Source organism: Calidris pugnax, unplaced genomic scaffold (assembly GCF_001431845.1).
Source record: "Calidris pugnax isolate Ruff unplaced genomic scaffold, ASM143184v1 scaffold44, whole genome shotgun sequence".
NCBI lineage: Eukaryota > Metazoa > Chordata > Aves > Charadriiformes > Scolopacidae > Calidris > Calidris pugnax.
The window spans coordinates 5,694,303-5,720,996 of record NW_015094506.1 but is presented as its reverse complement, the minus strand read 5'-3'; the positions used below and the strand labels follow the sequence as shown (position 1 = coordinate 5,720,996).

General features: G+C 41.7%; 1 protein-coding gene across 3 annotated transcripts in view; it reads left to right on the top strand.

Annotated features, from left to right (window-relative positions):
• The window catches only part of TCF20 (transcription factor 20 (AR1)), a 138,090-nt gene that overhangs the window by 78,209 nt on the left and 33,187 nt on the right, over positions 1 to 26,694 (top strand). For all 3 annotated transcript variants that reach the window (XM_014964013.1, XM_014964012.1, XM_014964011.1), the window contains exon 2: positions 15,635 to 21,280. In XM_014964013.1, coding sequence (XP_014819499.1) covers positions 15,671 to 21,280 — 5,610 coding nt within the window. In that variant the 5' untranslated portion in view covers positions 15,635 to 15,670. The remainder of the gene's footprint in view (positions 1 to 15,634; positions 21,281 to 26,694) is intronic.

Sequence of the window (26,694 nt, the reverse complement as noted above, 5' to 3'; positions counted from 1 at the left end):
AATGTTTTTGGAACCTGACTTCTTATAACTTTCAAAGATTCAGAAATGTTTTTGGCAGCGCTAGCTTCTCAGACTTCAATGTGTACCTTAACTGGCTATGTGAGAATTTGTGTTACTTAATCCTGCGATTGGCCTCTGAGACAGGAAAGATTATATACAACAGTTTCTGAAGGGCCAACTAATGTGCTGATTCGTTGGTAGAGACTGGACTGAGACCAACCAACTCTTTCCATTCAAGTGATTAATCTGCAGTCTGATAGAAAAAGGTGTTTTTTCTTGGCAACTTTTTGGTGAGATCTCTCTCAAAAAAACCTTTTAATTTCTAGTTTGGTTTTTGGACTTCTAAAATAAAAAATAAAAGTAGTCTTAGTCAATTCTAGTAGTGTTGATAAGCTATGTAGATTTTTTTGTTATTATTTTTTAGAAAAGTGTTTAGTATTAGTGACAGAGGACACAAACACAATGTAAGCAGAGGGTTGCACTTCTCTAAAATTATACAGGAGAGGCTATTACCATTCTGGTAATGGGACTCTAATGTGCAATTCTGTTTTTATCAAATTCTTGTCTTTTTAAAAAAAAAAAAATAGTTGGTGCTGTTTATTCTTCTGACCTGGGTCCCCTGCCTTATAGTTCTTGATTAGACTTCAGTCTTGACTGACTGGAAAAATGGAAGATTCTGTCTTACAGCCATGTACAGCACTGCTAATGCATTTGTGTCACACTAGCGTGTAGCTACACCGCTCCTGCATTTCTTCAGTTGATCCTTTCCACTGCTTACCACTACGTTATGTATTGGTTTGTTTGGGACACTTTTCTTCACTATGTGCGTATGTGGATTTCCTTTCATTTTAGAAAAGCAGAGGGGTGACGGGAAAGCCAAAGACTTAAAAGTTGAGGCTGACATGTAATCAAAAGTGGATTCTGTTTAGCCCTGTTGGAGGATAAGATCAGTTCAGTGTGTTCTGGAGTCTGTGATATGTAGCCTATTTGCCTTTGAAGACAAAAAAAGTGAAAATTACATTTTACCAACTCTTGGACTTATTTGTGCTGCATTTGTGAACAACAGCACGAGCAGTCAAACATTCAGTTTTGACCTGGATACAACAAAGCATTCATGTGGCAGCAAAACTCCTGGTTTTTCCTGCCTCTTGTTTAGTGATTTCTCAAGAACAGAGTTAAGAAGTGGTAGAAAAAAGCACAAGCGCGCTCTTGTTGGCTCGACCTGGTGACAGTGCATATGAATGTGCTTTTGCCCGTGCTCTTTGTGTTTCTTCTTTTTAGCAAAATGTTTATAACTGGTGATAATATTGGAGGAGCGGAAAAAGTGTTACCAGGTTCTTTGTCTGAAAGCCCTGGCTTGAGGCCCTTTGAGATTTGATCTGTTCTCCATTTGAGAAGCCCATTATTTCTTGCCTGCGTTGTGATGCAACAAATACAAAAAAAACTAGGAAAATTACTTCTCCCCCCCCTCTTTGTGAGCACGCAGCATGTCTATGTGCATACCATTAACTGCATATGGAATCATTGTGTATTCTGTGCTGGAATATGATGATTTATTTTGGAGTATTTTACTAGTATGAACTCAGTCATCTAATTGCTAGTAAATTGCAAGTCATAAACAACCCTCCGATGAGTTCTGATAAGAGCTCAGTACTTAGCTAGAAATTGTATGGGGAGCTACTATGCTAGAAGCTTTAACACAATTTATTGGAAGTATTGTTCATATCACTTTTCTTGTAAAAAAATATGTGCTGCAAACTCTGTCTTGGTAGTAGCTTTCAACTGAACTAGAGACTTGTATTAGCAAAGCTGACTATAGATGGCTTGTGTCCATATACAACATTGCTAATGACTATGAAAAACATACCTAAAACTTATTAGCTGAAAGAAAAATATGTGCTGTCACACCTGCCAGAACTCAAAGGAATAAACCGTTGTACACTATAATGAAATGTTATTAATCAGCTTCCAATTCAATATCTGCAGTTTTCTGTTACCTTTGGTCAAATGCCTGGATACACCTGAATTTCCATGAGTTTTGATTTGTCCAACAGTGTTTCCTATGAGTAAAAGTTCTGGAATAGTGGTAACGATGTATGTGATTGTTTTTTTTTTTTTAAATTAATGTAAATGGTTATCTGATAAATATAGTGAATGTTGCGTGATTAGCATTATATTATCTGATGGAAATACAATGTGGTGTAGTGGGAACAATCCGTGAGGTTTCTGGAGTGTGTGGAAGATAACTGTGACAGAAGTGGTGAGTGAGCCAGCTAGGGAGGGTGCCTCGCTGGACCTGTTTATGAACAGAAGCGGCCTTGTGGGTAATGAGATGTTTGGAGGCTCTCTTGGGCACAGCAATCATGAAATGATAGAGTTTTTGATTCTTGGAGAAGTAAGGAGAGGGGTCAGGAGAAGTTCTACCTTGGACTTCTGGAGGACAGACTCTGGCCTGTTGAGGAGACTGGTTGACAGAGTCCTTTGGGAGGTAGTCCTGAAGGGCAAATGAGTCCAGGAAGGCTGGACATTCTTCAAGAAGGAAACCTTAAAGGCACAGGAGCTGGCTGTTCCCATGTGCCAAAAGGCAAGCCGGCGAGGAAGACGACCAGCCTGGCTGAGCAGAGAGCTTTGGCTGGAACTCAGGGGAATAAAAGGAGAGTATGACCTTTGGAAGAAGGGGCAGGCAACCTGGAAGGACTACAAGGATGTTGTGAGGTTATGCAGGGAGAAAATTAGAAGCCCAATTGGAACTTAAATCTGGTTACCGCTGTAAAAAACAATAAAAAATGTCTCTATAAATACATGAGCAACAGAAGGAGCACTAAGGAGAATCTCCATCCTTTATTGGATGTGGGGGGGAAGCAGTGACAAAGGATGAAGAAATTGCTGAGATACTTAATGCCTCCTTTGTCTCAGTCTTTAACCATAAGACCAGTTGTTCTCAGTGTACCTAACCCCCTGAGCTGGAAGACAGGGAGCAGAATAAAGCTCCCATAATCCAAGGGGAAATGGTTAGTGACCTGTTATAACACTTAAATGCGCGCAAGTCTATGGGTCTGGATGGGATCCACTCAAGGGTGCTGAGGGAGCTGGCAAAAGTGCTCATCAAGCCACTTTCCATCAGCAGTCCTGGCTAATTGGAAGCTCCCAGTTGATTGGAGGTTACCAAATGTGATGCCCATCTACAAGAAGGGCCAAAAGGAAAATCCAGGGTACTGTAGGCCTGTCAGTCTGACCTTGGTGCCAGGGAAGGTTATGGAGCAGACCAACTTGAGTGCCATTGTGTGATGCGTATAGGACAGCCAGGTGCTCAGGCCCAGTCAGCATGGATTTATGAAAGGTAGGTCCTGCTTGACTAACCTGATCTCCTTCTATGACAAGGTGACCCGCTTAGTGGATGAGGGAAAGGCTGTGGATGTTTTCTGCCTTGACTCTAGTAAAGCCTTTGACACCGTTTTCTACAACATTCTCCTGGAGAAACTGTCTGCTTGTGGCTGGGATGGGCATACTCTTTGCTGGGTAAAAATGGCTGGATGGCCGAGCCCAAAGAGTTGTGGTGAATGGAGTTAAGTCCAGTTGGTGGCTGGTTACAAGTGCTGTTCCCCAAGGCTCAGTACTAGAGCTAATTCTGTTTAATATATTTATCAATGACCTGGACAAGGGGATTGAGTACACCCTCAGTATGTTTGGAGATGACACCAAGCTGGGTGGGAGTATTTATCTGCTTGAGGGTAGGATGGCTCTACAGGCTGGATCGATGGTCCGAGGACAATGGTATGAGGTTCAACAAGGCCAAGTCCTGGGTCCTGCAGTTGGGTCACAACAACCCCGTGCAACGCTACAGGCTTGGGGCAGTGGCTGCAAAGCTGCCAGATGGTAAAGGACCTGGGAGTGTTGGTCATCAGCCAGCTGGATATGAGCCACCAGTGTGCCCAGGTGCCAGATGGCCAGTAGCATCCTGGCCTGTATTTAGAGATAGTGTGGCCAGCAGGACTAGAGAAGTGATTGCTCCCTTGTACTGGTGAGGCCACATCTTGAATACCATGTTCAGTTTTGGGCCCCCCACTGCAGGAAAGACATTGAGATGCTGGAGCGCATCCAAAGAAGAGCAACGAAGCTGATAAAGGGTCTGTGAGGAGCAGCTGAGGGACCTGGGGTTGTTATCCTGGAGAATAGGAGGTTGAGGGGAGACCTTTTCGCTCTCTGCAACTACCTGAAAGGGCATTGTAGTGAGGTGAGTGCAAGTAATAGGACAAGGGGAAATGGCCTCAAGTTGCGCCAGGGGAGGCTTAGATTGGATGTGAGGAAAAATTTCTTCACTTGAAGGGGTTATCAAGTGCTGGAACAGGCAGCCCAGGGAAGTGATTGAGTCGCCATCCCTGGAGGTATTTAGTAGACTTGTATTTGTGGCACTTAGGGACATGGTTTAGAGGTGGGCTTGGCAGTGTTAGGCTAACGGTTGGACTTGATCTTCAAGGTCTCTTCCAACCTAAATGATTCTATGGTTCTATATCATCATGTTTTTTCCTTTTGTTTCTCATCTTGCCTTCAAGGGAAAAAAAGCAGTGTAAGTCAACAGTGTTTTGCCATATGGTGTACATTTTGGTTTGCCATGGTGTATTTTCCCAGTCTCCATGCATGTGGAAGTGGGAGGTTTCCCTTTTCCCCTTCTCCAACGTATTTGCATGAAATGTGCTCATCAGGTTATCTGGTGTTCTTGATCCTGATGATACCTTGTGCATATTGCTACATAAAAACGATATTTTAGATAGGTCATGAAAAGTATGATAGACACTTACCAGGCAGTGAATTAAATGAGTTGGGCAAAATTCTTACAGAAGATTGTAGCAGGTTGTCTTTGTATCACAGGGCATCACTGAATGAGTGGCAGATTCTCTTCCGCACTGCTGGAGAGCGGAAGTAGCAGGACCATAATTGAGAGTTGCTCCCAAGTGATGCTATTTATTTTGCATGAAAAAATACCTGAACTGTGCTATCTTTATCCCTCTTCCCTCTAAATCACTGCATTGCAATGGAGAAACATCCTTCTTTTGCCTTTTAGTCTTTTACTGCGAGATGTTGTTCTACCTAGAGTTTAGTAAAGCCTTTGACACTGTTTCCCACAGCATTCCTCTGGAGAAGCTGGTGTCTAAAGAGTTTTACTGGCACAGAACTTCTAGCTGCCAGCTGTAGATGGGGATTTGCTCTGGTGATGACCAAGGGAGGTCCAGTGCACTGTGGTATTCTGCACCTCTGCACTTCTGACTCCAGTCCACATCATGCTTACTGCAGCTGGAGGAGCAAGGTGATGATTCTTGCCTTCTGGTCTCTCCCTTATGCTATGGGGTGCTTTTCTGCATTTGGTATTTTCTCATATGCCAATTATCAGAGACAAAACTGTTTTCTTTCTTGAGAATTGCTCAGTTGAGTACGTTTTATTTTACATGGTGGTAGTGTCAATGCAGTTAGGATATAGAAATTTGTCATGTGTTCATTTTGTTTGTTTCTGCGTCTTTTTGCCTTGCAGAAATATAGTTTGCTGTATGTTTGAAAGGTGGAATTTGTGGGAAGCCAAAGGGGTGTGTATTATAATAGAGCTGCTGGGGGTGGCAGGAGGAGAAGAGGTTAAATGTGTGTATGCTCTACAGCCTAATCAAAAGGCTGTCGAAGTTGGTGGAAAAGAACTTGAGTGAATCTGGATCAAGCTCACATCTCTTAGCTCAACAAGAAACAGGGTCAGGAAGCTCCTAAATGTGGACAGGAGGAGGAATTAGGAAATAAACTTCCTTGCTTATCCACAGTGCTGTGGTGTTTATAAAGACTTTGTTAGGCTGTGTTTATTCATGAAATGTTTCATTATTAGCCTCATGTGTACATTGCCCTTCTGAAATAAGCAAAGGAGTAAGAACCTTTTGCCCAATTGGTTAACTAAACATAAAGAATTAAATCAGGAACAATTCTCAAGGTAAAAGTCAATGACTTGTTTTTGTTGTCTTCTAGCTGAAACAAGGTAGCAAACTTTTCAGTTTATCGATGAATGTTTGGATGTTTTAGAGTAAAGGAAGAAACAGCATCTCATCCTTATGTTTTTGTAATGGAACTCTAGGAATACATTAGTGTTATGGAATTATTATATATAATCCATCATGTATGGTTTATGTTAATTGTCCCTGTTAACCTCCTCTTGCAGGCAGGCAGGATGGAGAAAGAAACAGTGGAGTCTTCTGGTTTGGTTTTTGTCTTCAGTGTATAGGATAAATGACTGCAGGAATTCAAGTTTAACAGAATGATGGGGCTGATTCTCAGAGTAGTGGACCATCTAAAACTCCCTCTGTTGTGCTTTGGAATCTCAACTAGCATTTCCAAAAATTATGCTCAGAGTGCAGCATCTTTGTTACCCTCCACTAATCTGTATTTATAGAGGTCTTCTCTCTTTTCCGGTGCTGAATTCATCCCTTCTCTTTGCTTTTAACTGTTGACTCTTGAGGATATATGCTGTAGGATACAAGATGGAATACAGTGGAAGCTTCATCCATCAACTTTCCAAGTATGTCTCCATCAACAGCCTCAAACACTGCCTGACACTCTTGCTGTGGTGAGACTGAAATCTGCTGGGGGAGGAGAACGCTTTAGACCCCAGTTGTGAGAGGATCTGCAGTTGTAGCTTGTTCATTTCTGTGAACTGCTTCTGCTCATTAGAGTTAATTTTGTGTCTAGTGTGGTCTTAGTACTGTTGTCATTCACTGTGACTTTGGCTGGAGCAGCAGAACTTAAAAGCATGGAGTTAAGAATCTGCAATTTGAAGTAGCAGGGCACAGTATCTTGTTTGGTTACGGTGGCCTGAGTTGTTAATTTCAGACATTTAACTGAGGTGTATTAGAAGTTCAATCACCTTATAAAATTGACATAGAAAGAGACCTTCTGGGAGGCTTTCATTTATTCCATGGGGAAGCTGGTGAGAGTTGACCAAGTTAAGTGCTTGAGGCTAAGGCTTAGTGGTACAGGAATTTCAGAAAGTATGAACTCAAGGAGTTCTTGACTCTGTGCTCCAACACTGCAGTATGCTGCCTACTCTGTCATATGTTTGTTGGTTACACCAGTGTAACTACAGAGGGGATGCACAATGACATGATTCAAAAAACTAATCATAATCTGAAAAATCCGAAGAAAACCTACAGTTCTGCGGTGGGATGGGAATGTAGAAGTTGGGAGGAACTCCTTAAAATAGTGCCGCTACTGAAGTCATCTTTTTGGTGAATTGTTTAAATGTATGCAGTTATTTTGTATTAATTTGAACCGTTTCCCCTGTTTCCCTGTAACTATGGCTGTAGTCCTAGTCTCTTCCTGTCAGTCTCTTATAGGAGATATTTGAATTGTAGGAATGGATCTGCTTCAGCTTTTGGGTCCAGCATGAGTCAACTGCTGTGGAACCCAGAAGGTGGAAGAATGAGCAAAGTGATGTTTAAAGGTTGTAGAAGACATGGAAAGATGTCAGGGAAAGAAAAGTTGTAGGGTTTTTTAGTGTGAAAATTTAAAAATGCTTGGAATTTTTTTTTTGAGGCAAGTTCAACCACTTCTTTCTTCTGTTAGAGTGGAACCTTATTTTCCTGTAACATTTTATCAGTAAACCTCATAGGGCCTTGCCTGTATTTTTGTCTTGAGTCTTCCATAGCAGGATTATTTGCAGACCTTCCACACCCAAATTGTTCTTAAATCTGTGCCACTTTAGGGGGGGATGAAGTGCTAAATTGATAGGAAGAATGATAATCTTGGCTAGTGAAACTTGAAAGTGGTATAGCGCATAGCTAAATTTCTTGTGTGGTTCTAAGGGAGTTTATTGTCTGTAAGAAGTTTGGAGGACATCCATTTGAGTACAGCTTTTCTGCAGTTAGATGGTAATTCTTTAATTTGTTAGTTTAAGTAGATCAAGGTTATATTTCTACGTGATCTTAATGTTATTGCATATAACGTAACTAGGTAGTATTATCCTCAACAATTATTTTATCCTAATCAATGGATTTAATTTTTGTAAACAGTGCGTAACCTGTATTGTAATAATACTTGCACATAACTGATAGAGATTTTGTGTTAATTTACTTCATTTGCTTTGAGGAGTTCCCAGGAGTCTTAGTTACAGGCTCATTGCACCAGGCATTGTAAAACGGAATAAAAAGACTTAATTGTATAGACTACATTGAATAGAAAAGACATGTATTACAGGTAATATTAAATATGACCTAAGCATTCATCTTAGCAACTTTTCATAATTTGAAGAGATAATGCATTTAATACTTTAAAGACAGGGGCTAGTACTTAATATGAACAATTTATAAAAGTTAATTGAAAATAATGCATTATATTCTTATTTTTTTTTTTACTGCTGTATAGTTCTGAGTATTTGTGGTACTGGATTCATTTCTGCAATGAAAGTGGAAGCTTGGACAGGTAGAGCCTGGCAGTCCTGCTCAATCTTTTCTGCTTTCCTCTTGCAATTAGTAATTGACTTCTTTCCACTGCCTTCAATTTTGTAACTGAAAGGTGAAGGTTTGGTGAGAGTTGTGGTACCTTTGCTGAACCTACTGTCACACATGTCTGAGGAGATGAAGAGCAGATCAGGAGTTGTCCTTGAAATGATTGCTCGGATTTTGCTGGATTGTGGAAGCAGACATGATGTTTTACTGTATGGAGATATGAACACAGGTGAATTTGCAATAAGAGGCATAAAATGAGTTGCCAAACTCTTGTGAGGGCTAGTGAATTGGGTTAGGATGAGCTGATCTGCAGCTTGGAGAAAAGAAATGAAGAGCTGAGGGTTCAGTATTACTTTCATTTTGATGGTGGGAAGGGTTGTTTGACTGTTGTGTAAAGATGAAGAGCCTTTTAAATATGAACTTCTGATTTCAAGTGCACTTCAGTAGCCATGCCACTTAAGCAGTTCCTGCTGTGTCCGTTTTGCTGGTACAGATGTTTGTGTGACGATACAGTGAGTGGATCTGTCGGTTCAGAAATGGCTTTTCTCTCTTGCAGAATTGTTTCTTGACCATATTGGTTCCCTGATCTGACTTGCTGCATTGAGTGGCTGTGTTAGCGCTGTGGAGGAGGCAGGATCCCTTAAGCTACTGCGTAGAGAACTGACCCTATATGTGAAACCCACATTCTTGTTTTAATCTTTGACATACAGTGGAATCTGACTGACTTGCATAGGTAGCAGTATCTGTTTAGAATTTAGATAGCTTTCAGCAATTGGTTGGTGGATTAAAAAAAGCTATTTCAGTGCATCTGTGCTGTCGATTGGGACCAAGAACCAATGACATAATAAAATCAGATATATAAAATCACATAAAATCTGCTGAGCTCTGATCATTAGTTATATTTCTAGAAATGCATGTGTTCGTGCACCTCAACTTTAATACCAGGTTACAACAAAATTATATTCTTGTCAAACTTCTTCTTTCTTCATGTTTAGGAATATGAATTTAACAGTACACTCAAAGTACAGAGCTAAACTGAAGATGGTATTTTAGTTCTCTTCATGTGGTAAGGGAGACTTGCAGCCACAAAATAAACTGGTTGTTTTTTTTTTTAGTTCGGTGTTATCAAAATATTTTAAAAAAAAAATCAGAAAAATATTTTGGGGGTAGGGGAAGAAATCAGCTGTCAAATAATAGCCACAAAATTGTGATTATATTGTTGGTTTTGTTTATATAGTACCTCTTATTACAGCAGTTGAATACCCTGAATATGTCTGTTCGCGTCTCCCCTGTGAGATAGGAAGATGCAATGACTCAGGCTTAGTAAAATTTTCTGTGGCCACTTAAGGAAATATATGAAATGAGAAGTGAATGTAGATCTTATCTAGCACAATAATCCCCAGAGCATTCCCCTCTCTCAACTGACAAAGCTCACTGTGTTCCTTCTGCCACGCTCATCTGTTCTTCACCCATTCTGTGAGAAACATTTCCTTAGTTGTTTGGATTTAAACTCAAACATACTGACTTTCTAAAAAGCTGTACAGACATTATGATAAAGAAGGCATAGTGTTTCTGTGAGATGATGGAAACTAGTTACAGTCCACTTTGCCAAGCTTTAACTCATTTGAGAAATCTTTTGATGAAGCTTTTCACTGGGCAGGACAAAGTTCATTATTTTTGGTCAAAACCACTATTAGCACTGATTTGCAAGACATATTACTAATATGTATTAGACACTTAAAACCACCCATATGTACTTGTTACAAATGCTTACGACATCATGTGATTATTTATGTATTTTTAGAATGAAAAATTTAGCTTTCAGTAACACAGTATTCTGATTTTAACTTCAATTTTTATATGCTTTCCAAGATACTTTATCTGCTTCAGTTTATCTCCTTCAACAGGTTCTGGCACTCTCAGTGAAAAATAATTGTATAGTGTTTAAACTTTGATGTAGTGAGGTTTCTTTGATAGAATAAATTATCATGTTTTGGGGAGAGCCAGATCTGAATGCAGTTTTCTCTACAAGAGTGGTGGTGAATGAGACAATACTAGATTTCCCCATGCCTTAGATAATTCTCTTTATTTGTAGTATGCAAAAGTAACTTCTAATAGAGCAGGATCTGAAACAGCTTTATAGAGAGGTATGAAGAAAATCTGTTTGCAGTTAAGGGTAACCACAGCTTTTTGAAAGAAGTGAGCCGTGAATATTCCTGCTTGTACAAACTGGTGACCTTTTGAGGTGCTATCTGTCTTGGTTTACTTCTGTATCACACCTAAGCTTGAAAACTGAAACTGGTTTCCCTTGTCTTTAAAAGACATCAAATGTAGGAGAAATAAGTTAGATCTGTTACTTTGCTAAATGTAGTCTTAGCTTTGATCCTTCAGTTCATTTACTTGTGGCATAACTGATTTGCCACCTTAAAAGCAGCAGACAGGGTAATGTTCCCCCAAAACTGAAACGAGATCAGTCTATTCCCAGCTATTTCTAGAGTGTGCAAGTAGTAACTGTGTACCCGCAGAAAGGAGGGTTAGCATCTTCACCTTAACAATGGAAATGATACTCAGTACGTGGAAGTCTGTTTTTCCTATATTTCAGGCTTAATTCAGATCCTGGGGATTGTTTGCTTACCAATTATGCCACTGAGTTGCTCATACTCAAGTACTGGCTTGGTAGGGGTCTTTTTTTTTTTTTTGGTTGTGGGTGTGCTCTGCTACGTTAAGAAGATACAGTGAGGAAGGACAAAAGTGGTAATTTTTGCTTTTGGTATGGGTTGTGACTAGAAATTAACACAGATGTATGTTATTTGCACAGCCTTTAGCAAATAAATCTACTTTAATCAGAAACCTGGACACTATTAAAATAATCCCACTTGTTTGTGTACATTTTTTGACTATGGAAAATGCTGTTTGTCACCTGCCTGTAACTACACTTTCTTTCCTGGTAAGCATGCTAGGAAGTGAGAGGTCTTTGACAGATCACTGAAAATATATTGCATTTGACTGCTGCCTGAGACTTCTCTGCACAGATGGGTCGCAGTAGTCAACCCAAATCTAAAGAAAATTTAACGAAGCAGAAAGACCTCGCTTACCTCCTACAGAATTAAGTGATGCTGGTTTCGTTTGCTTCTTTATAGGCTTATCATTAAGAATTGAGCATATTCTCATAGTATTTTGGTTTTTAGCTTGTTTTTTTTGAGCTGTTTGTCTGTAGCGATGCGCTACTATGCTGGCATCAGTGTTACGTGGGAAGATCTGGGCAGCTGTCCTCTATTTGTCCGGTCTTTGATAATTGGGACAAAAAAGTTTTAAAGATTTACATGGATTTAAAAAACTTAGCACAGTATGTTGCAAAAGATAATTTCACACAGTAATCTTGGTGTGGGAGGACTGATAAACCCTGTTAATCAGCAGTGGTTGGGGGCAGTCTCATATACATGCAGGAACTGTTGAAAGATGCTTACATGCTGTTGGCTACCATTTAGTAATCTCGCTCACAGTAGGATCAAAATGCAGTAGCTCCATATTTAGAGGAACTCCTATTTTAACAAAGTTGTTCTATAAGACTGTTTCAGATGATTAAACAAGAAAGAAAATCGGCATTGTAGATGTGCTTAAAAATTAAGTTTGCATGGAGAAGGTAGGTTGAAATAATTTCAGATATTTCATAAGTCTGAGATATGGGTAAGAGGACCTACTGCTTCTCTCCATTCATGATTTACGTGCAGTGATTTCATAAATGAGGCTGTTTCTTTATCAGCCACACAAGCTTGGAATATGCTTCCTTTGTTCCTACCAGGTTGAAGGCAAATTTTGTTTACTGGGGTTTATTGGGGAAGAAACACGTGTTGGAGCGGAGTGAAACTGCTTAGCCTAGTGAACGTAATCTCTAGACGGATATGCTTAGATGGCTCTACGGCTTCAGGCTATAAATACTTGAGGAGAATCTCAAAGCTGTATTGAGAGGGCTGGATCTACATGTAGTGAGAGTGTAGGTGTGACTCTGCAGTAGTGAAAGCTGTCCCGGAATTTTACCTTCCCTTTGAGTAAAGGCTTTAGATGTTTTTGTTGTCCATGTGGGAGAACACTGTAAATTCTGTGTAAATTTTGGCTGTTAATAGAGCACTTCTTTGGAGGTGGAACTTTTCTCCTTCTGCTGGGGATGGGATTAGGTGTATGTGCCACCATAATGGATTTTTATATGATTGTATTGTAGTCTCTAGTTGGCAGCTGGTATATTGTTGTCTTGAGTTCCTGCATGTGGAGCAGTATGTGCCAGCTGAAATTGTTTTCTTTAAAGGCTTCCAGTAAAAATTTAATCAAAATTTTTTTCCCCTGTGGATCTAGGTAGACTTTGAAGGCCTCATCTGTCTGAATGTATTTCTATTAACAAGGTTTGCCCATGGAATTATTCTTGGCGGTTTTGCTGAGAACATCGCACTTAGATCTAAGCACTTTACAGCGCTGTTATTATTAAGAAAGATTATTACAATAGTAATTGTAATAGTCCTGTATTTATAGTACCTTAATTACAGGAAGTGTGCAATATGTCTTAAGATATCAATGATGTAATGGATTGAAGCACCTCCTATCTTTTATTACTCCTGTTATTAATGAAAGGCTTTTTTTTTTTTTTTGACTGCTATTCTACTGGTTTTGTTACTCAAACTCCTTGTGAAATATTCGAAGTGTTGTTCTGTAGGAGACATGAAAACAGAAACCATTTGCTTAGGGCACCAGCAATTTAAGTTCTCCTAATGAAAACTTTTATTTGTCCAGGTAAAATCCAAGAATAAAAAAAAAAATAAATTGAAGGAGAAAAACATGTTCTCCCTGTTTTGAGTCAGCATATGTATCTTCTGGACTAAATAAATATTATGTGATTGCATGGGATTATGGAGGATGTGAATTTGTGCCTTAGATTAACCTCTACTGGATCTGTATTCCTAAAGCTATTTTACGGCATCTTGTGCTGGTTTTCCTCCATCATGTAATTAAAATGATTCTTTTTTTAATTGTGAGGAAGTCTTAAGAATCTTGTTTCCTAGCATTGTTAATGTTAGCAGTTTTCAAGCCTTTGTTAGTATTCAGTATTATTATAGAAGAATGACTGATCAAACTTCTTGGTATGATGTAATGCATGAGAGGCTTCCTGAGACCTTGTTCAGACTATGCTTTATTAAAGTCACATTTAAAAATTAGTCTGAGATTCTGTAGAGAGCCTGAGCCTGTGACAAGGATGGAAATGTTGGTTTCATGAGAAGAGGCAAAGCACGGGACTGCCAGGGCATGCACGCAAGTGTCCGTATCACATGAACGTTGGTTATTGCAGAGCCCCAACTGCTTGTCCAGAGGAGCTGCTTTCTAACATCTGCCGGTTATGCTAGATGTTCTCCTACTTTTAGTTTGATAAATTCCTTCTATTCCTATGTATGTTTTCTTTCCTCCTTTTATTTTTATTTGGTGCTATTTTTCACCTTAACAAGAAGTCATACAAAAAGGGAGAAAGAAGCTTTCACTAGGTATCCCAATTTTGAGGACAGCAGCTTCAAACTGATGAAATACCAAAGGGAATAATTCAGGAAAGGGGGGGGGGGGGTATCCGTAAGAAGCCCAAACTGAACAGATTGGCATGGTGTGGCATTCATAGAAGTGTTACTCATGTGATTTATGTAGTCTTTAAAATGCTAAAAAAGTGGAAGTTCAGCAGAACAGCAGACCTCTCTTATAGTATGACACTTAGAATATTAGAGTATAAAATTAAAATAGCAGTAAAGTTGATTTTCCTGGAAGTCAACTTTAGGAAGTATCAACAATTTGAAAGTTCCCTTCTGATTCTAGTGTTTCAGTAACATACTTGTGGACATCAAGCTGCATGAACCAGGGACTGCAGCACAAAGATGCCTTTGAGTTACCAGAGCAGGATTGGGGGAACATGCATTGCAGTGGAGTTTTTTTTGCGTGTGTTCTGTAGCTGGCATGCACAAACAGGTAGTAGAAACCCAAGTATAACCTTTCTGGACGCCTTTCTGAAAGACCCGAATGGCGGAGTTAGAGCCTCCTGTGTATAATATGCATATTAATTAAAAAAATTAATCTTGAAATGCAGATGGGAAAAGAGTGTGATGCCAGACGTCACCTCCATATCTTCATTTGTGCGCCTGTTTTCTTGGGACTCTGGTGATCTTCTACTTGAATAAAACTTTCAAGTGCAAAACTAAGACTTTAATTTTGAGTGGGTTCAGTGGCAACAGTTGAGTGTGGTTTTGTGGCAACAAAACACATGGCACAAAACATGGCTAAATGAGAAAACATAATGCAGGCAAGTCTTCCAGGAAGTCTCCAATCTGAGGAGTTGGGGTTTTGTTTCCTGGAAAAGTATGGGCATTGTCTTAAGGTTTATTTAAAGGAAGGAGTCTCTCCAGGTGGCTCTATCCAGTTTGTTTTCCGGAAGAGAAAACCACAAGGTGTTTCAGAAATGAAATGCTTTTGTCATCTGTTTATAGATTTTATTTATTTAAATTAAAAAAAGTGTAAATGCATATACTTGTTCATTACCATACTTTTCTTAATACGTCTAGTGATGTCAGGCTTTTACAGAGGGACTAGCTAGGGTCCCCAAACAATTTTGCAGCTGTGGTCTAGTCCTTGAGGATGAATCATGATTCCACACAGTGAATGATGGATTGAAGTACATAGGAGGGCCTTCCTGAAGTGCCTTTACTTCAGAGTTGACTATGTAAACGGAAGTGATCATACATGGTATCTCAAAATACATGTTCTGGTTGACAAATGTTTTCAGTTCAGTTTCATTCAAGGTAACATAAAAGTCCTTAGGAATGAAGTTGTAGACCCTTCTGCTCAAAGTTTGTTTCTTCAGGGACTGTGGGGAGCTATGAAAGCCACAAATGTGCTCCAACTGGTAGTAGGCTCCCAACTTGTATTTTCTTGGAAGTTGGTGGTTCCTCTTACTTGGCACTACCTAGAATGTTGGAAAGCTGCAAGGAGAGGGGATACACATTGATATACTAGAAAGTAGGAAACAAATACTAAATTTTAGTTGCTATTAAAACAGTGAAATTGAGCAGTGGTATTGGTGTGACTGGGAGATGCAGATGCTATACCTTTTTTTTCCCTTCTTTCTTTTTTTCACCTTTTAGGAGGGCTTTCGAGCTGCTGCTCTGCTGCTGAACAGCATGCAGTCCTTTCGGGAGCAAAGTAGTTACCACGGAAACCAGCAGAGCTACCCGCAGGAAGTGCACGGATCATCCCGACTGGAAGAGTTCAGCCCCCGCCAGCAGGCCCAGATGTTCCAGAGCTTTGGAGGAGGTGCTGGCAGTGGACGTCGTGGAGCAACAGGAGCCTCTACAGCAATGCCTGGTGAGAGCTCTGGCCATCAGAGCTACCAAGGTTTCAGAAAAGAAGCAGGAGAGTTTTACTATATGGCTGCCAACAAAGATACAGTGCCGTCAGGAGGGCAGCAGCCACCTCAGCGCAGACCTTCTGGACCAGTACAGAGCTATGGGCCCCCTCAAGGGAGTAGCTTTGGGAGTCAGTATGGGAGTGAGGGACATGTGGGCCAGTTTCAAACACAGCACTCGACCCTTGGGGGTGTATCCCACTATCAACAGGATTATACTGGTCCTTTTTCTCCAGGGAGTGCCCAGTATCAGCAGCAGGCTTCTAGCCAGCAGCAGCAGGTGCAGCAGCTGAGGCAGCAGATTTATCAGTCTCATCAGCCTTTACCCCAGGCTTCCAGCCAGTCTGCTTCTAGCACCTCACACTTGCAGCCAATGCAGCGTCCATCCACCCTGCCTTCCTCTGCTTCTGGGTACCAGTTACGAGTGGGTCAGTTCAGCCAACACTACCAGCCACCTTCGTCCTCCTCCTCCTCCTCTTTCCCTTCCCCGCAGCGTTTTGGCCAGTCAGGACAGAATTATGATGGAAGCTACAGTGTGAATTCTGGGTCACAGTATGAAGGCCATGGTGTGGGTTCCAATGCACAGGCGTATGGGACCCAGTCAAACTACAGCTTTCAGAGTCAACCGATGAAAAGCTTTGAGCAGTCTAAGCTGCCCCAAAGCGGGCAGCAGGGGCAGCAGCAACAGCACCCACCTCAGCACGTAATGCAGTATTCAAATGCTGCCACCAAGCTCTCTCTTCAAAGTCAAGTGGGACAGTACAGCCAGACTGAAGTTCCTGTAAGGTCACCAATGCAGTTCCACCAAAACTTCAGTCCAATCTCTAATCCATCTCCTGCTGCGTCTGTGGTTCAGTCTCCAAGCTGCAGCTCTACCCCTTCTCCACTCATGCCAGGTGGAGAAAATCTCCAGTGTGGGCAGGGCAACATGTCCATGGGTTCTAGAAACCGAATCCTGCAGATGATGCCTCAGCTTAGTCCTACACCATCTATGATGCCAAGCCCCAATGCTCATGCAGGTGGATTCAAGGGTTTTGGGCTGGAAGGACTGCAGGAAAAAAGGCTCACAGATCCAGGGCTGAGCAGCCTGAGTGCCCTAAGTTCTCAAGTAGCCAATCTGCCCAACACAGTCCAGCACATGTTGCTCTCGGATGCCTTGGCACCTCAGAAAAAAAGTTCCAAAAGATCATCCTCTTCAAAGAAGGCTGACAGCTGCACCAACTCAGAAGGCTCCTCCCAGGCAGAGGAGCAGCTTAAATCTCCCATGGCAGAGTCCCTTGATGGTGGCTGTTCCAGTAGTTCAGAGGATCATGGGGAAAGGGTGAGACAGCTGAGTGGCCAGAGCACCAGCTCAGACACCACTTACAAAGGGGGTAACTTAGAGAGATCCAATTCCTCACCAGCACAAGGCTCTCAGAATGAGCCGTCAAAACTCAGCAGCAGCCCTGCAGCTAGGGAGGATGTGGCATCCCCTGATGGGAAGGAAGCTGTGGTGGCTGTGGAAAATGCCCCAAAAGTGAATGAAAAGGGGGTTGGGGTGATTGTCTCCCGGGAAGCCATGACAGGCAGAGTAGAAAAGTCAGGTGGACAAGATAAACCTGCACAAGATGATGCTTCCACAGCTGCTCAGGCACCAGCTACTGCTAGTGGAGGGAAAGAAACTGGGCATGCAGGGACACAGCCAGAAACAACTCAAGGAGGAAGTAAAGGAGGGAGCAAAAGTGGAGATAACACTAACCATAACGGAGAGGGGAACAGCCAGCCTGGTCACGCAGTTGTTGGGCCAAATTTTCCTGCAAGAACAGAACCTTCCAAATCTCCTGGCAGTTTAAGATACAGTTACAAGGATAACATAGCAGCTGGTATACAGAGAAATATCGGTGGCTTTCCACAGTATCCTTCTGGTCAAGAAAAAGGAGATTTTCCAGGGCACAGTGAGCGTAAAGGTCGGAATGAGAAGTTTCCTAGTCTCCTACAGGAGGTTTTACAGGGGTACCACCATCATCCAGATAGAAGGTATTCGAGGAATGCACAGGAGCATTCTGGGATGGCTGGGAGTTTGGAGGGAGCCATGAGGCCCAATATCTTAATTAGTCAGACCAATGAATTGACCAGTAGAGGCCTCTTAAATAAAAGCATGGGGTCTCTCCTGGAAGGCCCTCATTGGGGTCCCTGGGATAGGAAGTCTAGCAGTGCAGCTCCTGACATGAAGCAGATAAATCTAGCTGATTACCCTATTGCTAGAAAGTTTGATGTGGAGTCTCAATCTTCTGCCCATGAAGGGGGAGCGCTCTCAGAGAGAAGATCAGTGATCTGTGACATATCTCCATTAAGGCAACTTGTCAGAGATCCTGGCCCTCACCCAATGGGGCATATGGGTCCTGAGGCCAGAAGTGGAAGGAGTGAACGTCTTGCCCCTGGCTTGAGCCAGTCAGTAATACTCCCTGGTGGTTTAGTATCCATGGAAACAAAGATGAAAGCTCACAGTGGGCAAATAAAAGAAGAAGATTTTGAACAGTCAAAGAGCTCAGCTAGTCTCAATAATAAGAAAACAGGAGACCATTGTCATCCTGCTGGCATAAAGCATGAATCTTTCCGAGGCAATGCCAGCCCTGGAGCTGCAGTTTCCGATGCTGCTCCAGACTACATTCCCCAGCAGGACAGCAGGCCGACACAGATGAGACGAGGACCTGGCAGAACTGGAAGCAGCAGGGGTAAATCACCTTCTCAATTTCAGGATCTTGCTGATAAGCTGAAAATGTCACCAGGCAGAAGCAGAGGCCCAGGGACAGATCTGCATCACATGAACCCACACATGACACTATCTGAAAGAGTTAACAGGGGTTCCCTGCATTCTGCTTACCCTCAGAATTCAGAAGGCCCATCTTTGGCTTCAGCATATCACACAAACGCTAGGCCTCATGCTTTCGGTGACCCTAACCAGAGTTTAAACTCCCAGTATCATTACAAGAGACAGATATACCAGCAACAGCAAGAAGAATACAAAGATTGGGCAAGCAGCACTGCTCAGGGTGTGATTGCTGCAGCTCAGCACAGGCAGGAAGGAGCAAGGAAGAGCCCAAGACAGCAGCAGTTTCTGGATAGAGTAAGGAGTCCCTTAAAAAATGACAAGGATGGAATGATGTACCTTCAAGGTAGCTCTTACCATGATACTGGAAGCCAGGAAGCTGGGCGCTGCGTTATGGGGAGTGACAGTACTCAGAGCAAATGCACTGACCTGAAACACAGCAACCAGAAGTTGCAGCATCACGAATCTGGTTGGGACCTCTCTCGGCAAACTTCTCCTGCCAAAAGCAGTGGCCCTCTCGGAGCAGCCAACCAAAAAAGATTTTGCCCTCAAGAAAGTGATGGGCATCGACGGGAAGAATCTGCAGATTTGCCCAAGCCTAGTAATGCCATGCTCAGGCTTCCTGGCCAGGAAGACCAGTCTCCTCAAAATCCGTTAATTATGAGGAGGAGAGTCCGTTCTTTCATCTCACCTATCCCTACCAAAAGACAGCCACAGGATATGAAGAACAGTGGCAGTGAAGATAAAGGGCGACTCATGACTTCAGCAAAAGAAGGATCTGATAAAACGTACAACTCCTATGCCCATTCATCTCAAAGCCAAGATGTTGGCAAGTCAGTTGGAAAGGGAGATTCCTTCAAGGACCTGCCAAGTCCTGATAGTAGGAATTGCCCTGCTGTTTCCCTCACAAGCCCGGCTAAGACCAAAATATTGCCCCCAAGAAAGGGGCGAGGATTAAAACTGGAAGCTATTGTTCAAAAAATTACATCTCCCAATATTAGGAGAAGTGTTTCTGCCAACAGTGCTGAAAGTGGTGCAGATACTGTCACTCTGGATGACATCCTGTCCCTTAAAAGTGGACCTGAAGGAGGAAACGTGGCTGGACACGGACCAGAGGCTGAGAAGAGAAAAGGAGAGATGTCAGATCAAGTGGGGCCAACAAGCCAGGATACAACTGGTGAAATAACTCTTCCAAGAACTTCAGAAGAGTGGCAAAGCAGTGAAGAGGATAAAACCAAGAAAGAGGTCCCTGAAACTGCCAGTGTTGGTAAAGAAGGAGCAGGATCCAGTGCAGCAGCACCACCTTCTCAGAAGTCAGGTGGTCAGGGAAGGTCTGATGGATCTGTAAGCGGAGCTGGAACTTTGACCTTTTCTGACTCAAAAACAATTTCCCCTTCCAGTGTGTTTACTTCTGAACCAAATCCAAAGTCTGAGGAAAAAGATGGAGATGTGACAAACATTTCACCCAAGCCAGATGGTTTCCCTCCAAAGGGATATTTTCCCTCTGGAAAGAAAAAGGGGAGGCCAATTGGGAGTGTGAACAAGCAGAAGAAGCAGCAGCAACAACAGCAACAGCAGCAGCAACTGCCACCGCCCCCGCCACCCCCACCAGTACCTTCCCAGTCTTCAGAAGGGGTCGGTGGTGGTGAGCCTAAGCCGAAGAGGCAAAGGAGGGAGAGGCGAAAACCTGCAGCACAGCCACGGAAGCGGAAGCCTAGACGGGCTGCTCCCATTGTGGAGCCTCAAGAACCAGAGATCAAGCTTAAATATGCTACCCAGTCTGTAGATAAAACTGACTCCAAGAATAAGTCCTTTTTCCCTTATATTCATGTGGTAAACAAGTGTGAATTAGGCGCTGTGTGCACAATCATTAATGCGGAGGAAGAGGAGCAGAACAAATTGGTGAGGGGTCGGAAAGGACAGCGGTCTTCAACACCCCCTCCTAGCAACGCGGAGAGCAAAGTGCTGCCGACCTCAACTTTCATGCTGCAGGGCCCTGTAGTAACAGAGTCTTCTGTCCTAGGGCATCTCGTTTGCTGCCTGTGTGGCAAATGGGCCAGCTATCGTAATATGGGTGACCTCTTTGGTCCTTTCTACCCCCAGGATTACGCAGCCACCTTGCCCAAGAACCCGCCTCCAAAGAGGGCCACAGAAATGCAGAGCAAGGTCAAGGTACGGCACAAAAGTGCTTCTAATGGTTCCAAGACAGATACAGAAGAGGAGGAGGAACAGCAACAACAGAAGGAACAAAGAAGCCTAGCTGCTCATCCCCGCTTTAAGAGGCGACACCGCTCTGAGGACTGTAGTGGAGCCTCTCGGTCACTTTCAAGGGGAGCTTCTTGTAAAAAAGCAACCACTGACTGTGGCAGTGGTGGTGAAAAGACTCCTTCGGACTCAAAACCCTCTATGCCCACTTCAGAAGGTGGCACTGAGCTGGAGTTACAAATTCCTGAACTACCTCTTGACAGCAATGAATTTTGGGTCCATGAGGGTTGTATTCTCTGGGCCAATGGGATCTACCTGGTCTGTGGCAGGCTCTATGGGCTGCAGGAAGCTGTGGAGATTGCAAGAGAGATGGTGAGTACCTAATCTTGCTATACAAAATGATTTGTTTTCATTTGCAGTGTGTATACCATTCAGAATATCATTTTTCCTTGTTCTTCCCTTATGTCTTAAGCAACCATCTTTCTTCTTAAATTTCTAGTGATGTCCTTCTGATGGCCTCATTTAGATCTCTGCCACACCTGATCAGCCAGATTTTTCAGGCATCAAAAGGCTGGATGCTTATTACCTATTAAAAGTTCTGAATGTCCAAAGACTTTGTCATGACTACAGGGATTATTTTTTTTCTTCTCCTTGTTCTATGCTTCTAGATATTTAATATTCTCTAGAGCTTTTCTTGGAGTCTTACAGTGAAAGGACAAATGACAGCAGACACAAACTGCAACAAAGAAAATTCCAATTGAATATTAAGCAAAAAGTTTCACAGGGTGGTCAAACGTTGGATCAAGGGAGGCAGGAATGACAGAAGCTGTGGAATATCTGTTCTTGGAGATGCACAAATGTGACTGCACACACTTAAGCATCCACTTAAGCTCTGAAGCATCAAGGTTGGCTCTGCTTTCAGCAGGGGTTGCTTCCAATTTAGGTTATTGTGACTCTAATACATATTACAAAACTAGGAGAATTTGCAGTGCTTACAAAAAAAAAAAGGTAGAGTAGAATCATACAGAGCTCTGTAAGCTTTAAGTGAAACATGGATGGGTTTAGTATTGATTAATTCAATACTAATTCTGCCACAAGTCATTTTGACTTGCCCCAAAGTGTGAGTATTCAATGAGTGAGAATAAATATGTAAAATTAAAGCAGGTACAAAGGGAGAACTTTATTCACAACCACCTGGTTGTGGATGGAGATCATTGCTAGTCTTGATTTTCTGAGACGTAATCTGACACTTTAAAACCACAGTTAGTGTAGCTTTCTTTGCCATCATCAGTATGCTGCATCCCTTTATTACCTTTTGTATATGCTTTCTGTTCTGGGCCAGACCATGGAAGAGGCACTAAACTACTTTTTCCTGTTGCCTTCAGATTCTTCCTTTTCTAAACAGTGTTGGGATCCAGTTTTTGCCTTCACTTCGCTCTGTATTGTTACATACAGCATGCTCATTTTCTCCCCATGAGCTTTTCTCTTCAGGTTTCATTCCTGGCTTGTTCCACGTTTTCACTCCCTGTTCTTTGACAGTAATTACATGCTTCTTTGCCCTAACTTGATTTGGCCTGCATTCTTTTTTTCTAGCCTCTCATTAAACAAAGTCAGTTAATTTCATTTGGTTTTCATCGAGCCGTGCCTGCATGCTTGTTCTGGTGCAACTGCTGAATTTCTTATCTCTGATAATTGCAAGGTTTCTTTGGGGATCTCCACCACTGCTTGGATTCTGCTTGCAATGTGCCTGTGTTCTCATGTATCTTGTAGTTTGCCAGTATTTTGAATTTGGATCAGACCGGCCTGATTTTTTTTTACTTTTTCCTGTTTTCAGGGTGCGTCTTTCATTTATGATCCTTGTTCTTCCAATAGCAAGTGCCTTCTCTGTGTGTTCTTGAACCACTTGAGTTGGCCTCCAGTGATCCTTTTTGTGTTCCTGCACCTGCAAAGGGGGTATGCCCAACAGAAACATGCTATGCTGATAGGCTCTAATCAAATTTGACAAATAGTAGCAGGTTGTCCACAACATTTTTATGTCGGTTTTGCACATTGTTTGGCATCTAGTTCTTTCTCTGCATGGGATCTTGATGACTTTCTGACTGAATACACTTGGCCTACCCTTTATCACTTACCTCCAACTGTTATGATCATCTCCTTATCACAAATAGATTTTTTTTTTTTTTTCCTCCTCTTCTTAACCCTTTCATCTGCCTTTATGGTACCATACAAGAACATTCCCTTATCTCTCTTGAACCTTATATCCTTTCTCTCTGCCTCTTTCCTTTAATCAGTTGCTCAACTCCTAGCTTTTCTTTTCCCTCATAGTACCTGTAGACATATTTCCCTTTTTTTTTTTTAAAAAAAAAAAAGTGTACAAAATTTCTTCTGGCCTCTCTTGCCTTTGCTACTACCTCTTAATTTCCTTTCCCTTTTTTCATCTCAAAACTCTTTGAGTGCATTGTCCGGGGCTCTTGTTCTCCACTGCAGCTTCAATTGTGCTCTGCTACAATTGTAATGAGTGTTTACAGTGATCCCTCCCTAGCTAAGGTTCAGATCCAGTACTTCATTTTCCTTTCCCTGTCAGCTACATTTGTCACTATCAGCTGTGCTGCCCTTGAAGTGTTGTTGCACCGTTGTTTCCAATCTGTGTCCTCTTTTGATTACCACCTTTCTCTGCAGAAAATAGTGGAAAGACTGTTGTTCATTACTCCTTTTTTTTTGTGAGGGGTTCACTGAAGTTCTGCTTGTGCTTTTCTTTGCTTTATCCTGGAATGCCAGGGAGCTTTTGGTAATCTGGTCACTTTTTTCCAGAGTCTTGTAGAGCTTCCTTTTTGCTCCAGGTTCGTGTTCTTCTCCCACAAACTTTAAAATTGTTCTTGAATTCATGGTGAGTTCTCAGACTCTCTCTTCAAAACATGGACCTTAATCTACATCATCTTTAATCCATCGTCTGCCATCTTGTTTTGGCTTTCTTGTCATTCAGATTCACAATCTCCTCATTTTATTTTAAACGTATTTCTTCCTACTCCTTCCTTTTTAAGGCTGTAAGAAATACAGCTTACTTTTTGTGTATTAGAAGTAATATGTAGCCTTACAGTACTATCCACTGTTCTGTCTGGGTTTGTTTTTAATCTAGTTATGAGACTAAGCTTTCAGAGGCAGGGACCATTTTCTTGTATGTGCTTTGTTTTTTTCCATCTTCTACAAACACAGTAACAGGTGTCCTGGCTGAACGCTGGGCTCTTCTATGTTACATCCATAGGAATAATCCATCTTTCTCTTTCACCTCTATCGCAAATAATGGAATATGTTTTCCTAACATTATTTTGCTCAACCTTTTTTATCCTGTTGTAGCAAATTACAGGGCTGTATTCTTCACTGGAAGCAGTATATCTCCCCCCGTTCAGTTAGGAGAGGGTTATGTGCAGCACAAAGACAGCAGTCAGGGTGTTCAGAGGTGTACCTGCCAGGAGCCATCCCCAGGCAGTGGAAAGGCTCTGCTGAACTAGACTCTTTTGCCCTGCTGCCTGAGGGATAGCCTTCTGGCTCAGACAGCTGATTTCCTATCCTTGTTGCATATGCTCTTTCTTTACCTCACCTCTTCCTTGCTTTGCAAGTGCATTTTGGTTTTGCTCCCTCTGACATGCAGTTCGTCAGTGCTAGTGTCCTGGAAAAGCAGATGTGCAAGCCATGTAGCTGCTTGCTAGCAGGAGAGAGTAGACAGATGTGTGCACAAGCATACAGAAATATAGGTCTTAAATTTGGTCTAAGGTAAGGAAAGACATAAGTTTATGGTATACGAAGGGTCTTGAGCCTGCAAGTGAATAATTCATGTATGTAACACATTCTGTACAAGTGAAATACTGCCATAATTCAAAATCTACACAAACTGTTTATAATACCCACAAAGGGCAAATGTATACTAAATTTAAACCAAATCCATACCATCAAATGAGTTGAAATATTTTCTTTGAAGATCTGGCTCTATTGATGTTGCTTATACAGCATCCTAGTATAGAAATAAAAAATTTAAACTTCTAGTCAAAGGCCGTAAAGCATCAAACCAGGAAGTAGAGGTAGTGGCATAAGTAACCCGCCCCTTTATTTCTTCTTCTCACACAAGCTCACCTGTGTTTTCTCACATGGAAGTTTTATAATAGATTTATTTTTTTTTTCCAAACACCTATTTCTTGCTTGCATTCCAGAATCAGAAAGGAATTTTGAAGCATTTTTCTTGCTATGTTAAGTTTTCCGTTCCTTATGTGAATAAATGTCTGTCCTACTGCAGTTTTTTGAAGAGCCCCATAGTCAATCTCAAGGAAGGCCTAGGAAGTATGTGAGGTTGCTCAAAGATTGTGCCAGACGCTCTGGAAGAATATGAGATGAGAAGGTATTATCTTAAAAAGGTTTACCAAACTGTGAAGTGTGTCTCCTGAGATTTGAGCTTTCCTTGTAGTCTGATTTCACCCTAGACTGAAAATGTGAATGTATTATCTTCTAAGCACATCCAGCTGGGTTTCCAAAGGGCTAGAATCTGCCTTTACTCAAAGGCAAAAGATGTTCCTCTTTCTCTGGCTGCTCTAGAGGCATTCTTGGTTCTGAGAATGTGAATAGCTGATCAGGTGAATTGGGCTGCTTCAGATGCAGAATGGCCTAATCCTTCTCTTTATTTTGAGGTTTAAAGTAGATACCCCAGCAGATGGACCTACTTGCCAAGTAGTCTGTCTTTCTCTCTTAAACTGCTAGTTAAACCATAGTAAGGATGCTAACTGGCTGCCTTGCAGTTGGACAGGTTTGTTCCAAGGCTAATGAAATCTTGAAGTGAAAAAATGCCATTTCCCTATTGCTGGGTGATCCCGTTGCCTACAGAATGCTTTCTTTCAAATATTGAAGGTGGCTATGTTTTTGGACTAGGTAAAGCAGATTGTAAGTGATTTGGCATAAGATGTTTGCCTCATGATACTAGGAATCTTACTAAAGCATGTATTTCTGCATCAAGTTTGAAAATACAGCCATATTCTTCCTTTGGGAATTTTTTGGGCTCCCTTGTTCCAGTCATGTCAACAATTTCTTTGCATTTATAGATTTGGAAGACCAACAGTTATGTACAGTTTGCTGTAAATACATTTAAGGAAACAGTTTCCTACCTTGTTTATCTTCTCATTGTTTTCCTATTCACGAGAAACTCATTTTCATGCAAGATGAAATCTTGGTTACCTTTGAAACTGGCAAAATTATGAAGTCATTTTGGTAGTTGTCAGCAGATCTCATTTTCAAAAGAATTGATGGTCTTTATTGTCAGTATTAAATTTAAGAAGCTGTAAGTGAAGAGAAGAACAATGCAGAGAACATTCTTTGTGTTAGGTTGAGTTGCAAGATCCAAGAAGATAGTTCTACAATTGTTTTCTAAAAAGCTGTTCACTGGGAGGTACTATGCTGTTTCTTGGGAGTTTTTTTATAAAATGCCTTTTTTTTTTTTTCTTCTTCCTCTAAGGCAGAGGCTCTGGCCTAGCACAGGTATTACTTCTGGAGATTTTAGGGTTTTTGGGTTTTTTGTTTTCCGTTCCCCTCCCCCATCATAATTGATCTTATGGAAGGTAAATCTACCTCTTGCTTCTGCTGACAGTGCCCTGTGAAAGGAAAACATTTTTATCCCCCTTTTAAAAATATCTTTTAAAAGGTCTAAAGTATTTAATGCTTTTCTGATCAATCTCTGCTTCATTCCCAGTTTGAGAAACCTTTTAATCCTTATACATGGAAAGAAGTCCTTGGAACTGTTTCCTGTG